A 16,195-nucleotide genomic window follows, 5' to 3' on the forward strand; every position below is an offset into this window, starting at 1 on the left:
ACCATCTCTGGTAGGAACCGCCCTTCAAATGGATTTTATGTGATCCTCCCATGAGCAACTTAAAAGCCCAACCTACGATGCAAGTCATACAACAGTGCCTGTACACAACTTTCTCGTGACAAAAACAGCCGAACTATTTGTCTGTCTACACGTGTTGATGGGACCGGAAAAGTTTCCTATGGTCATGAGTTTTTTACCCACATAGAAACGTCCAACTTAGGTGAACGATTAACGTAATCCAACATTTAGGCTTATCTTCAAGTGTGGACAGTTTTGCCTCTTTATGCTGCAATATTTCATTCCAAGAACACAAAATGAAGAGAAGAAAAAATTCATTAACAAAATAAGTAATACGATATATTAGAATTGTCAAATAAACACTGGAATCGGGTACGATAATAACCAGATAACTAAAATGTAAATCATTTGATCAATTAAAGAGCCTTGATGAGATCACAGAACAAATTCCACCCAGTAGTTTCAAATCTCTATTCCTCCTAGTCAACTGGGAATGCAATGATGAAGAAATCGTCATAGTTGGCTTCAAGCTATGTTCACAATGCACTGCGGACTGAGCAAGAACACCGGCGGACTCTTCAAGGTCATAAGTATCTGAATCCAAGTCGTTGAGGGCTACTTCAAGCGCAGTCACGGCCTTTTTGTAATCAAGGCTGCATTGTTTTAGACCCTCTGCTAAAGCCGGGGAACCGTGAGACCCATTCTTTTGATTATCAACTAACAAGTGATGATCAGTAATGAAGGATAGGATGTTTGTAGCGTTGGTGTATGCTAAACCGAAAGAGATATAAGCGAGCAGAATTATATCAGCTTCTGAAGCACGAGGATCGGTGTATATGGCGTCGACACAGAACTTATGATTTGGGGTTTGATTGCAGATTGAATCTACAAGCTTGTTGAGTTTTTTTCCTGCCGTGCTACTGATACTGTCGGAAGGAGAGAAAAACAAAGAGATTATAATGATCAGAGGAAGGAGGAACATAATATTATTCTGATGATTATGATTATGATTGCATTTACCCATTTGAGATGCGGATGTATGTAGTACTCGTATGAATTCTTAATCTCTGATGAAGTGAATCTTGTTTAGGATCTAATATATAATAACTCACGGTGGTAGTACAAAAGAGTATAGCAATCGGCGCACAGCGGACAAAATATAATTATTGTGGATGTGTGAAGATTATTTGCGACTCTTCCATTTTTTTTTAATAGGAAAGGAGAGATCATTCGTTCAAAAAACGGAATATTACATATTGTTTTTATCCCGCTGAATCAAAGACTTAATCTAGTCAGGCTCATTACTAAACAAACTAAAGCAAAGAGAATGGGTTCTTGCAAATTTTGCTAGAGAATCCGCTAAGTAATTTGCATCTGTGTATGCATAAGTGCAAATTCAAAACTCAAACGAACTCAAAATATTAAAAGTATCTTGGACTAGATTGTGTGTTGTCCATTTTATTGTCGTTGTTTTTCCATTTATAGCTGGTATCATACTCAAGTAGTCTCCCTCCAGATGTATCTTTTTCCATCCATTCCCTTGTGTTCATAGGACCACTTCCAATAACGATTGTGCTTCAACTTGCTCCAGATCAATAGCTAGAGGTGCACCTCCTCGCAGTTCATTGATGATGCCTGCAAAATCTCTACAAATTAGACCCAGCCTGGTAATACATTTTTATCTATATGAGAAGCAATTTACGTTGTAGACATCATTGACTGGAGGATGCCACTTTTCACTAATCCCATTACGGAAATGTTATCAGATTGAATACCTATAATTCTGTTCCAGTCATTTATCTGCGACTCACATAGTCTCATGACAACTCTCTTCGTTGTCAACGGGTATCAGTTCATTAAGAACAATTATTCAAACTTATTCAAACAAAGCCACTGACTTGATTAATCTCATAAAAGAGTTAGCTAAATGCTGCGCTATAGATGAAAATTTTTGGAAAGACAACAATAGGGATCAAAACAATGCTCTACGAGATAGAAATACAAAATACTTTCATAACAAGGATAAACAGAGATCTAGAAGAAACAAAATCGAAATTCTAAAAAATGATGACAATGAGTGGTTAGATAACAGAAATGAAATCTCTAAGTGTATAACTAGTCATTTTCAAACAATATCTATAGTGAACTTATACATAGAGTTATATTACCTATCTCAGAAATTTTCATACCGCCAACATTTGCATTTGAGATTTGTGCATAACCTTTTAAGTTTGTGTTGATGGTGGTTTTTAGTTCAGGGCTAAAATCGTAAAAACTTGTATTTAATGTGTTATCGTTCTGTAAAGAAATAGTGCCATTTAAAAATAATGAGTGCGTACGCCTCTTGCTTATATATGTATTGAGCAATTCAATATACTTATATATAAAATTTATTTAGAATAGTATTGGTTGCAAAATACCAGGTATTCTGTTAATTTTATCAAACTCCCACCTGCATTATTTACTCATGTATGGCTTGCTGAGTATTTACCTTATGCTATGTTCCCAGTTGAACTCTTAATTCTAAAAAATGAGGACAATGAGTGGTTAGATAACAGAAATCGAAATTCTAAAAAATGAGCTTGAAACTGTCAACATCGGGAATGAAGAAGTTCCAAGGCCTTCTCAAAGAGTATCAGGATATATTCGCATGGACCTATGAGGAAATGTCCGGCTTAGATGAAAAGTTGGTCACTCATCATCTACATATAATACTCGGATCCAAGCCAGTCAAACAATCTCCAAGACAATTCAGGCACGATGTTGAAGAAAAAATCAAAACTGAGATTCAGAAGATACTAGTCGTCGGCTTCATCAAACCCATTCAACATCCTACCTGGTTGGATAATGTAGTTTCTGTAAAGAAGAAGAACGGTCAAATCAGGTGTTGTGTCGATTTCAGAAATATGAATAAGTGCTTCCCCAAGGACGACTTACCTCTTCCCAACATCGACATGCTAGTAGATGTTACCAGTGGACATGGCATGTTCTCCTTCATGGATGGATATATCATTTCAAACTCCCCTCAGAAACTTTTATTATACTGTAATGTCTTTCGGTTTGAAAAATGCTGGTGCTACCTATCAACGTGCCATGACTGCAATATTTCATGACATGATGTATAAACAAGTTGAAGATCATGTAGATGACATAGTAGTCAAGTCAAAAACTTGAGCAGCCCACACAGACGTCTTGCGACATGTGTTTGAAAGGTGTCGTGAATATAAACTGAAAATGAACCCCTTGAAATGTGCTTTTGGGGTTTCTTCTAGAAAATTTCTGGGATTCCAAGTAACCGCTGAAGGAATCAAGGTTGATCCAACCAAGATCCAGGTTATCCTCACAATACCTCCTCCGCAAACTGTGAAATAACTTCAGAGCTTCATGGGCAAGGTAAACTACATTCGGCGTTTTATACCTGGTTGAGCTCAACTTATCGCTTCATTCACCCCCTTAGTGAAAAAGGGAGCAAGCTTCATTTGGACCAGGCTGCAACAAGAAGCCTTTCGGAAAACTCAACAAATATTGTCATCACCGATTGTTATGAAATCTCTCGTACAAGGAAGACCGTTGTTTCTCTACACTGCTTCCAGCGACGCTGTTGTTGGAGCCCTCCTTGCTCAAGAAGATGATGAAGAGATTGAACGCCCTATATACTACTTCAGTCATACTTTGAGAGATGCTGAACTCAGGTATCCTAAGGTATAGAAATCGTTTCTAGCTTTAATCCATGCTATTCAGAAATTCAAGCACTTTGTACTGTCAAACAAAGTGGTGCTAGTAGATAAAGTTGTTCCTGTCAAGTTCCTACTCTCAAAACCGGCCTTGATAGGTAGGCCGGCTAAATGGCTACTCCAAATGTAGGAGATCGACATAACGTGAACTCCTCCGAGAGATATTAAAGGACAAGCAGTAGCAGACTTTCTAGCAGCATTCCTAGGAGAAGATACTACTGCGCTGCATTAATACCTTCCCGGAGAGTTTCCAGAAAACTCCTTTATCAAAGAGGAAGCGTGGTTATTATATTTTGACGGTTCTGCTATCCTAGCAGCAACACCGGAGGAGCAGGTGTAGTTCTAGTATCTCCAACTGGTGAAGACTTTTAACATTCGTTCAAGCTGGACTTTCAGTGCACCAAAAATTCAGCGGAATACGAAGATTTTCTCATAGGGATGTCACTAGCCAAACAAGAAGGAGCCACACACCTGGAAGTAAGAGGCGACTCGAAACTGCTGGTCAATCAAATGAATGGAGTATACTCACTCAAAGAGCTTCGAAATTACAATTTGAAGGTTTGGAAGAGACTTTGACGGTGAAGAGACGAATTGTGGCATCAACGTGGCTTTCACAACCCAAAGATACTGAAACCAACGATGGGAGAACTCCGATTATTGAAGAACTTAATAGTTTTCTTTCTGAAGGAAAGGTTAGTCTTAAAACCCTAAAAAACTTCTTCATGCTCCATGGAATGTTATACCACAAAAACTTAGATGGATCCTTGTCGAGATGTCTTGGGGGTGAAGAAGCACAGCTACAACTTAACCGTGTTCTGGTGATATATGTGGGAAAACGCTAGTGGTGACTCTTTACTGATGTCTTCAATGCCTCAGATACTACTGGTCGTATATGGAGACCCAATCTCAAACGTTCCAAGGGTCTTGCTCCAATTGTCAAGCGCCATCACATCAATTGGAGATTCTGACTGTCAATTATGCTGGGGACTGGCAGGAATCGTACATCAACTATCTCCGTAATGTTGTACTGCATGCTACCAAAAGAGATGCAGTCAAGATAAATCAAAGAGCCAAGAGATTCATATTTCATGAGGGAATCCTATAACACAATAGCTTTGGAGGAGACCTGTTATAATGTTTGGCGAAGTCTGAAATCCTGACTATGTTGAAAGAGACACATGAATTAAATACCAAGGGAAGAAGAAGTTGTTTCTCCATGTGCATGAAATGTACTACTGGCCAACTATGACCGTCCAGGCAAGTGATGCATAATGATTGCGCGTTACAGTGTTACAGGTCAAGTTAGTGTCCGACAATGATTGCGCGACACTGCATAGACTGTTAAGTGCTAAGAATGTCAAAAACCATACAGGGCCAGTGAAGCTCAAAGGTAGTGCTATACTGTAAAGACATTTGGCTAAGTAATGAAGCTTATTGTCCGACACGATGAAGCTTCATTGAGGGAAAGGCAAGGCCAAAATGGCAAGATGCAACATGCGATGTTGGTATTAAGGCAGATCCATGGAATTGAGTTGGTCCAAACTCAAGGATGGTGCAAGCAGGTAGAATAGACTAAGAATCAGTCCATTAATTAGTTCAAGGAAGGGCCAAAGCTTGAACAGTGCAAACAAGTTACCAATGCAAGAGTGGCATTGTTATTGTCAAGCAAATTGGCTAAGTGAAGCATATGGCGCATGAATAACCAGAATGAGATTGAGGTGTTAGCCTTGATGATTAAAGCACAAGGATTGTCTGTGCATTGGTTTAGAGCAAGAAGATTGCAGGGCCGAGATGGCTAAGCATTGGATATGGTCCAAGTTCAGATATACGCAACAGTGGTGCAATCTGGCTCAGGTGGCGGTTATAAGTTGGTTGTTGGCTTCACAAGCGTGCCAAAGGTACGAGACAAGTTGTAAGGGTTGTGAAATGAGTTTATAACCTTGGTAGAGTGTCCCTAACCGTTCAAGACAAGTGTGGCTTCAATCTGCATGACAACACAAAAGGTGGCAGTTGAAAAGCAGATTGGCGGTTATGGAAACTACCCTATGGGACACATGGTTGTTCCATGTGTGTGCAAGTGTTGTACACGTTTTTTGGCCCTTGTAACCACTGTATAAATAGTTTAGAGACACTAGAAAATCATTAGGCTGCATAGAAGAGAGTTAGTCTCTTTATTTGAGAGAATAAGGCATCACCTGTTTTGGTCCATGTGACGGCCAAGTTTTGTAATCTTCCTTTAGTGCAATAAAATGGGTTTGTTGCAGTATATCTTTTTGTTAATTAAGTTGATGATCTTGTTGAGTTTGTTTAAGTAATGCATGGAAAACCTCTTATGTTTATGGGGGCATAAAGAGTTAGAGAGAAAGAAGATGAAGACTTCCGTTGCATAAATCCTTAAGAGTGAAGGAAGATGCATACTTTGATGAAGTATGCAAGGCTGAGTACTTGTGGGTGAAGTTGATTCACTGAACCACATAGTATTGTTGTTCATGTCCCATTCAAATTTTAGGCGATTAAATGGGCGTGTGACAGCATGTATCAGAGCGGTGTTTGGGGACATTGTTCTTGATTTTTCTCTCTTTTACTCAAGTTGGTGTCATTTGTTTGTCAAATTCAGTGAAGAATTGTTTGGGTTTCTTTAGTATGGAGACTAGAAGAAGTTGATATTGTGTGTAAAGATCAATTAGAATGAACTTTGAAGCTTGAAGTAGCAACATGCCATGAAAGTTTATAACAAAGGTGTCAAATTTCCTGCCCAAAGTGTTAGACGAACAAACAAAAGTCATTGAAAACCGGGTTTTCAAGTGATTGCATGACAAAACTCAAGAGTATGCTGACTTCTATGGTGCAAGTCAGAAGTTTAAGTGCATGTTTCTCACAAATATGCAAATATTACGCATTTAGAATGCATATTTTCATAGTATTATCAGTACCGAGTACATTACTACTTGTAATGGGAATTTTGCTAAAATTCCTGAATGCAAAGATGTTATTGGCCTTTGCAGTGGCAAAGAAGATTGATAACATGTCTATGTGATAGAATTGAAGGTATCTCATTGTAGCCAGTTGGATGGAATATTAAAGTTATCTCTCTCTAATACATGTACCTTGGTGGTAATGCAAAGTCTGTTTGTGAACCAGCATTTTTATGGCAATGTAATGCCATAAAAGAAGAATTGGATGGCCAATTCTTGTCTAGTATAAATCTTATGGAAAGGATGAAGAAAGAAAATGTAAGTTAGGAAAAAAACCGGTACACCAAGGTCTTACATTTGCAAAGAGTTCTTCGTTGATGCTAGATGCACACAAGGAGTGTGTTTACACCTGGTTTATGAGTGGGATCAATATGCTTGGACAAGGGTGTCTAAAGATCTGCATTTGATCATAACCACAAGCGGATGTTCTTGTCGACTGCAAATCAACAATTATTGCTACTGAAGCTGATTTTGGAGAAGGGGAAAGAAAATAGTAACCAGTTGTACATGGAAGTAAAAATGAGTTCTAAGTTTGAAGAAGAATGCGGCATTCTTGCAACATGGAACATAGGAAATGTTGCATCATTTGCAAGGATTATGGCCTTGTTGAGATTGTCCAAGGGATTTGTCCACGAAAGACATTGTGTAACATGACTTTGCTGAGCTCTATAGTGATGCTCAGAATCACCAAGTTAAGTCCGTTCCAGTTGTGCAAAGGTGCACAATATTATGTCAAGAGTTGGGTGCTAATTGGCATAGCAGGTATGCGACAGTAGCATGCACCAAATAGGATTTGGGCATGGCCAAGATGCATAATGCGTTTAGAGATGCAACTTAGGCAAAATTAATGATGCGTGGAGAAGGAAGGACAAAGTAGCGTGATGCATAAGAATGGCATGAGGTCATTTTTAGGAAATCTTCATGAAAGCTAAAGCAACATGATAACATCAGTTTGAAGGAGTATTCAACTAAGTGTCAATTATATTTTGCTTCGTTATGGGAGTTGCATAAGAACGTTGATAAGTAGAAGAATGCATGCGGAAAAGTAAACTGCTACATTGGAGACAGTAGGTGTTGTCTCAGTTCCTTGTTTGTTGCTTAGAAGTGAAGACGAAGTCAGTATTGCAAGAATTGTTAGGTCTTAAAAGTTTCAATCAGTTGGCGCGACTATTTGCTCAAGTTTGAGTATACTTTCAGTTTGGGTCGAGTGGACCTTGGTGTTGGGAATTGTCTCTCTATGTAAGGTAGTAGCGGATGAGGATATTTGAGACGAGAGTTCTTGTCTCTTTCGTTCAAAGTAAAACTAGTTCGTGTGGAAGATGTTACATAGCATATTAAGCCAAAATATGCAATAGAAGACGCTGAAAGTGAAAGAAGTAAATAGAGTTGGTGGCATAGTCGAGTTTGCTGTTGAGAGTTATGTGGAAGTGCGACAACATTTGGCAGCAATAGCATGGAGTAACGCAACTAAAATGAAGATGTAAGTCCATCAAGTATATGAGTTAAGAGTAACTCATAGTTAGGAAGAACATGATGTTGTTTTTCCTCCACATTAAAGCGTAGTATTTTGAAAAAGCAAGTGATGCTTAAATTGCTGGTTTCAAAAGCGCGTGAAGAGGATACCTTGTCCAAAGTGACGGTGGGATGTCCCGGGTATTCCTAAGTCATGACTATACTAAAGTAATGCATTTCAATCATGATGTTGCGACAATGCATGCAAAGACCGGCAAGGTGCAGGTTCTTTGGCATACAGATGATGCAAGTCTAAGAAGGTGAAGTTTGCAATATGATTTGGAGGCCAAATCTAGTAAAAGTGCTTATGTTAGCAAAGTGCAGTAAAGGCTATAGGTTTTGGCGCATAGCAAGAGTGGTATGGAATCATAGAGTGCGTACCTTAAGGCATGGCTTGATTTGGCATAGACGCATATGATTGAAGAATGAGGCCAAGTCTTGTATAAGTCCTGTTATGTTGTGCGGTGCAACTAAAGTCTGAAAATGAAGGAGAAAGACTATGGCAATGACCATTGCGATCAGTTAGGGAGAATCATTACTTGCGTATCCTTAGGCGCAAATAATTAATTCAAGGAAAATTCAAGCCTAATTCAGGGAATTGACAAGAGGAATTTCCAAGTTGCATTTGGGTGTTGATATGCGATTGTAGTTGAAGATGGAGTGTAAGACAACGTGACGACAATAATACAAGTCCGTAGGATCAATGACAAGGCAGTAAGATAAGTGATGGCATATGGTACTAGGCAGAAAATTTTTGGCAAGGGAAAAGGCCAAACAAGTTTGTTGATTTCTGAGATAGGCTCATAAGTTTACAAGGCCAGCGAACAAGTATAGCGAGTATACTTTATTGCGTTCAACGAGGACGTTGAATAGATTAGGTGGGGGAGGTCTATGACCTGCCAGGAAAGTGATGCATAATGATTGCGCGTTACAGTGTTGCAGGCCAAGTCAGTGTCCGACAATGATTACACGACACTGCATAGACTATCAAGTGCTAAAAATGGAAGAACCCTATAGGGCCAGTGAACCGCAAAGATAGTGCTATACTGCAAAAAAATTTGGCTAAGTAATTAAGCTTATTGGACGACGCAAAGCTTCATTGACGGAAAGGCAAGGCAAGGCGAAAGTGGCAAGATGCAACACGCGATGTTGGCATTAAGGCATATCCATGGAATTGAGTTGGCCCAAACTCAAGGATGATGCAAGTAGGTAGAATAAACTAAGAATTATTATATGCATTATTTCAAGGTAGGGACAAATCTTGAACAATGCAAACAAGCTAGCAATACAAGAGTGGCATTGTTATTGTCAAGCAAATTAGATAAGTGAAGCATATGGCGCATGAATAATCAGAATGAGCTTGAGGTGTTGGCATTGATGATTAAATCACAAGGATTGTTTGTGCATTGGTTTAGATCAAGAATCTTGCAGGTCCGAGATGGTTAAGCATTGGATCAACGCCAAGTTCAAAAATATGCAACAATGGTGCAATCTGGATCATGTGGCAGTTATAAGTTGGTTGTTGGCAGGTGCGATACATGTTGGAAGGGTTATGAAATGAGTTTATAACCTTGGTAGAGTGTCTCTAAGCGTTCAAGACAAGTGTGTCTTCAATCTGCATGACAACACAAAAGGTGGCAGTTGAAAAGTAGATTGGCGGTTATGGAAACTACCCTATAGGACACATGGTTGTTCCATGTGTGTGCAAGTGTTATGCACGGTTTTTGCCCTTATAACCACTGCATAAATAGCGTAGAGACATTAGAAAATCAGTAGGCTAGATAGAAGAGAGTTGGTCTCATTGTTTGAGAGAATAAGGCATCACCAAGAGGGTGATGGCCTGTTTTGGTCCATGTGATGGCCAAGTTTTGTAATCTTCCTTTAGTGTAATAAAATGAGTTTGTTGCAGTATATATTTATGTTCATTAAGTTGCTGATCTTGTTGAGTTTTTTTAATTAATGCATGGAAAACCTCTTATGTTTATGGGGGCATAAAGAGTTAGAGATAAAGAAGATGAAGACTTCTGTTGCATAAATCCTTAAGAGTGAAGGAAGATGCATACTTTGATGCAAGTATGCAAGGCTGAGTACTTGTAGGTGAAGTTGATTCACTGAACCACATAGTATTGCCGGTCATGTCCCATGAAAATTTTAGGCGATTAAATGGGCGTGTGACACCAACTATGGAAGATTATGCGGCAGCATCTGTTAAGAAATGCTACGAATGTCAAACTCACGGGAATCTCATCCACACACCTTGTGGGAAAATCAATCCCCTATCGTCAAAACAGCACGAGTATATCATAACTGCGACGGAGTACTTTACCAAATGGGTCGAAGCTATTCCTCTCAAAGGAAACACTGGAGCGACTATTGCATCATTCATCAAGGAGTACATCATTTATCGGTTCGGCGTCCCTAAGCACATCATTACTGATAATGGTAATCCCTTTTCCAACAAGCAGGTACGAGAGATACTTGAAGAATATGGAGTTAGGAAAGTCTTCTCTACTCCGTACTACCCTCAGGGGAATGGGAAAGCCGAAAGCACCAACAAGACTTTAATTCGAATTCTAGTCGAACAGTGCATGATGGACCCAGAACATGGCACGAAAAATTGCATACGGCTTTGAGGGCGTATCGTACGGCACCTAGGAGATCTACCGGAGTCTCTCCTTATTCACTTGTCTATGGCGCTTGTTAGAGCATAGCTCCGTTGAACCCACCAAGCGTTGGTATGTCAAGTTTGATTGTCATATTTTAATGAGACAAAACTCATTAAAAGATTCGCTTGATTATGTACTAGAGTCAACTTCGTATAGGTTAGCTTGAAAGTATTAGGATTTGAGACATTACAAGTATTGCGAAGACTTGAAGAAGTGAAGAAGTAAGGAGCTACAACGACAACATCATCCTTCCACTTGAGGTTAGTGATATTTGACTTTAACTGTTTCATTACCTAACGTATCTTTCAAGTCGTGCATATTGAAAACAAAACTGCGAAGCATGAATGATTATACTCTAGTTAGACATAGTATTAAGGAATACAATACGAGGTTTATTGCTTAACCATTAAACTTTATAGATAAGACATTGACATAATCGTTTGAATGCTATTGTGATTATGTATGGGTATAAGGTGAAGATTTCATCCTAGGAAACAATGTTTTACATTTGTTTTAAGGAAGTAAATTCATGAACTTGTTTTGTGAATCGAAAGAGAAATCGCCAGGCATTATTGGTATTGTTATTCATTGCATATATTTTGAACTACCAATATGTATGATTAGTATAACCGCTCATGACTTGTTTATGTTCTTGGTAAAACTATTCACAAAGGCCTGACTTTTGTATTGGTATGACTTTTATTAGTGAAACCGATCTTAAGTAATCACCTGAGATGGTATGACCGATTTAGTGTTATTGGTATGACCTACTCTGGGTAAAGGGGAACCGATCCTAGTAAAAGGTGCAACCTATCACAAAGGGGAATCGATCCTTGTATGAGGTGCAGAAAGTTTTTAGCAGAAAGGGGAACCGATCCTATAGACATGTGCATAACGTTTTTAGGCAAAGGAGAACTGATCCTATGGACATGTGCAGAAAGTACAAGTTAGATACCATATATATTTGGGAAGCGATCCTAGTACCTAGTCAACCAATTTTTTTTAACTAGCGTGACTATGCAAAGTACTCACATGGAGGCAGAACCGAAACTTGTTTTGGTAAAACCGTGAAACCCATGTTTGGTGATTGAGTATTCTTGATCAATCACGTAGTTCTTGAAAGTCAGATGCACCAATTCTAAACTTGTTTGGAAGTGTGGCAAATCGGTTTCAAGATTGTAAGTATGAAAGAGGACTTACAAAGTAAGGATGTCGACATACTTTGAACATGTGCAGTAATGCTTATCTTTAATTGTTCAAAGTTATACCTTAGTAGATAAAGGAAGAAAATCCCGGATCGAATAAAATAAATTGAGAATCTTTTATTTAAGGTTTTTAATTTTATTTTTGGAAAATGAAAATTAGTAATGTGCATTTGTTAGTTGGAGATTTTCTAAGAAATTTTCGGTCATTATTTGGACAAAGCATTTCCAGGAATTATGGAAACCGAATCTGGAATATATTGCATATCTTGAGAATATTTTCAGTTTTGGAAATTCCTTGGTGTCCAAACTTCCTCGGTCTATAAATATCAAAGTTTTCATTTCGAGCAAACTAATCCTCAGAGACAACAAAACTATCTCAGTTGTGCTGCTACTAGTGAAGCGGCCTATTCGGAGAGGAGGGTAACCTAATTAGGCGAAATCTCTTACGTCCGCTCAGTTTAAAGACTTCTTTGAGATTGAGAAGCTCTATTAGTATCGTTGGTGGGAAACTAGATAATTGCGGTTTATCTTTTGTTTTCGATTGATTTGATTGACTAACGGTGGTTGAACTTTGATTGCACCTAGTTTATTTATGCTTGAGAATTTTCTCTTCTGATATAAGATTCACTCAAACTAGATCAAAGTTTTGACGGGGATCTTTAGACTGTTTGTATATCTAATGACGTCTTGTGATAATTCATTGTTAACAGACTCCGTTCTATGCGTGATTTATCATAAGAGATTCAAGTTGATTGTGTGCAGGTGTTTATTGAATATCTAAGAAGATTTGAAGACAAAGAAGACTTTGAAGATTTTTTATTTGGGTTCATAATCTTTGGTGTGCACAATACTTGTTTCGGTAAAAGAGGATCCAACTATAATCGATTTATCCTTGTGGTAGATTGGATTGATTAGTTGTGTAGATCGGCATCAATACAATTCTTTGTGATTAAAAGTATTGATTGCAAAATCTTAACACTTACTTTGGTAGTTGATAATAAGATAGATCTAAGAACCTAATAAAGGAGTTTATTGAGATAAACAGAAGAGCCTTTTGTCGAACTCACATCACTTGGTTGAAAAGAGTTGATACCAAACAGATTTGTTGTTCCTTTACTGTTTGGAATACGCAGCAAAGGAATTATTCCAAGTACGTGACTTATTACAAGTCGGAGGCGTGGGAATACATACAGAACCATGTGAACTATAGGTTTAGTTGCTTGGTCTCAACTATACGAAGTTGGTTTGATTTTTTATAGCGGCCTAATCCTTAGAGTATTCAATTCTGGACAAAGTCCCGGGTTTTTTCTGCATTTGTGGTTTCCTCGTTAACAAAATCTTGCTGTGTCATTTACTTTTATTTTCCGCAATTATAATTGTTGTTATTATAATTTAGAGTAAATTACACAAACGTTAATTCTTATTTACTTGAAAGTAATCCTATTTGTGTTTGGTTAAGTCCGAACCATTTATGAAGCAAATACACTTTGTTGTTGCATTGTCTCAATCTTGTATCCATAGTTAATCAAACAAGTTTTCTTGTTGTTGTATTGTCTCGATCTTGCATCCATACACGATCACACAAAGTGTGAACCGATTTGTTGTATTGTCTCGACTCAGTCCATAGACAATCATTTTCGAAGAAAGGACTTATAGGTGGAAAAGTTTTAGTTTGAGGTATATTTGGGTACCCTCGTCTTTTCAGCGCTGATGACATTCTCCCAGCGGATATCAAAATCTCTTCGGCTAGGATTGCAGCAGCAAGTGGAGTCCAATGGAATGAGACCGAAGCATCGATCTTCAGAATACCAGAAGTAGACACTCTGGGTTCCAGGAGAATTAAGGTGGAAGAGCATGCTCAGACGTATAGGAGGAAGATCTCCAGGGCATACGACAAAAGTATAAAACCTCGAGTTTTTCAAATAAGAGATCTGGTACTAAAGACAACCAAGCATATTCAGTAAGACATGTCTGCACCAAAGTTTTCCCAAAATGGGAAGGCTCTTATGTGATCACCAAAGTTTATAAAAGCGGGTACTACAAGATTGTCAAGGAGGACGGAGGAAAATTGGAGGCAGTCATCAATGGAAAATGGCTCAAGGCATACACGATCGATCAGGCATTTCTCTCATATCTGACTTACCTATATTTCCTATTATTTAAGACGCATTGATGTAAACTTTGTTTGTTTACCAAAAATTCAATGTGATTCATTTGCCAAAACAATGTTCGAAAAAAAAAAAAACATTCAAACGTTATCATACCAATTACTAAAAAGAATAGCTCATATAAGACCATCTAGCAAGTTCTAGTCCCTTGAAAGCATCATATTCAGCCTATCCTGATACCTTTCGGCCGTACTCTTCAAGTTTTGGATTGCCTGCTCCACTTTCTCAGATTCCGCATCCAAAGCCTTTTCCTCTTCCAAGATAGCTTTTGCAGCAGGAACGACATTGGAAATGATGCTAGCTCGATCAACTTTGATAATATCAAGGCGCTGTCGGAGCCATCTCACATTGAACTTCATAGATTCACAGGTAGATACCATGTTTTCCCACTTTTCAACAGTTGATTCAGCAACATCACGAATGGATGTACTTTCCATCTCTGTGACCATGGGTAGAAGATAGTTCACCGTGGTAACCAAAGAAGACGAGCAGTGCCGCACCACGTTCCTGGTGTCAATGTGGCCGTACCTCCTCCATATCTTTGTGTACAAAGAAACAAACTCCTTCCGTATTAGGAACTCACCAACAGTCCGGTAACTAGAAGACAAACACTTCATATGAATGTCAAATGGCAAGCCTGTATTGGGGTACTCATATGAGGAGATACCCAAATCCGTGTCTTCCAGATCTGCAACAGTATGCGTGTTTTATCTTGAAGGAAGAGGGGTAGTAAGATCATCGGCATCAACCACTGTTACACATGTTCCAGCAGGGTACCTCTGTAAAAAAAAACGTATATCTACCGGCCATGACAAACGAACACCCATTCACCAGTGAGAAAGTATATCGATATGATCTTCTTAACTCAGATGATCCTGACAGGGGAGTTATCGCAAGACCCAAAGCTTCATCCACTCTGAAGAACGATGTTAACGTTAAAAAAAGGGGTGGGGGAGTTATTACTTCAAAATCAAGAGACTATTAAAATCTTACTTTCGATACAAGCCGTCTATGTTTGGTTGAAAAGTCTGGCTGAGTTGAAGATGATCCACTCTTTCTGACATGATGAAAGAATATATGTTCAACAGGAGGCTCTCTGCTACAAATTGAGAAGAATGTTCTAGTTCCACATGCATATGTATATGCGCTGCAGAAACCCTAGGAGAAAGCGGTACGAATACTGAACAACCGCAGCGGAACTTATCGATAGATGAGGATTCAACGCCGAACAAATCGTGTTTCTTGTTGAATCCCTAATCAAAGCCTAGAGGAGACTGTCAGATATTCAAAGGAAAAATGCTCTTAGCCAGCCTAGCTCAAGACCCTGTCCGTCCATGCTCGTTGGTGTGACTTAATCGACATAAGCATACTCGAAAAGGATAATCGTTATCTTGCGACCTGACTCATTGCTTCAAATTCAAGGAAACTTCCCCTTCCCCGGTAACGTTTATTCACTTCATCTTGATAAGTTTATTTCTTGATTGTCACCATCTTGTGCTTACCCCGCAACAATTTCACTGTTACGTACTAAGCATGGGACTTAATATTGATGGTGGTTTTTAGTTCAGGGCTAAAACCGTAAAACCTTGTATTCAATGTGTTATTGTTCTACAAAGAAATAGAGCCATTTAAAAGTAATGAGTGCCTGCGCCTCTTGCTTACATATGTATTGCGCAATTCAGTATATTTATATATGAAATTTATTTAGAATTGTGTTGGTTGCAAAATACCAGGTATTCTGTAAATTTTATTAAACTCCCACCTGCATTATTCACTAATATATAGCTTGCTGAGTATTTACCCTATGCTATGTTCCCAGCTGAACTCTTAATGTTGACATGATATGACAACTAATGTTCGTTCTCAGCTGAGCAGCATGAGTTTCCCGAAGTGTCAGGATTAAGATGTGCATGAAAC

At 38.7% G+C, this 16,195-nt stretch overlaps 1 protein-coding gene across 1 annotated transcript; it reads right to left on the minus strand.

The window, feature by feature from the left end:
- Positions 1 to 315: 315 nt before the first annotated feature.
- LOC113288256 (cell wall / vacuolar inhibitor of fructosidase 2-like) lies at positions 316 to 1,181 on the minus strand (the record flags this gene model as incomplete). Its single annotated transcript, XM_026537232.1, has 2 exons — positions 316 to 944; positions 1,039 to 1,181. Coding segments are annotated over 2 exons (657 nt in total), but the record flags the coding sequence as incomplete, so codon positions are not given.
- Positions 1,182 to 16,195: the final 15,014 nt, after the last annotated feature.

Source organism: Papaver somniferum, chromosome 6, assembly GCF_003573695.1.
Source record: "Papaver somniferum cultivar HN1 chromosome 6, ASM357369v1, whole genome shotgun sequence".
NCBI classification, from domain to species: Eukaryota; Viridiplantae; Streptophyta; class Magnoliopsida; order Ranunculales; family Papaveraceae; genus Papaver; species Papaver somniferum.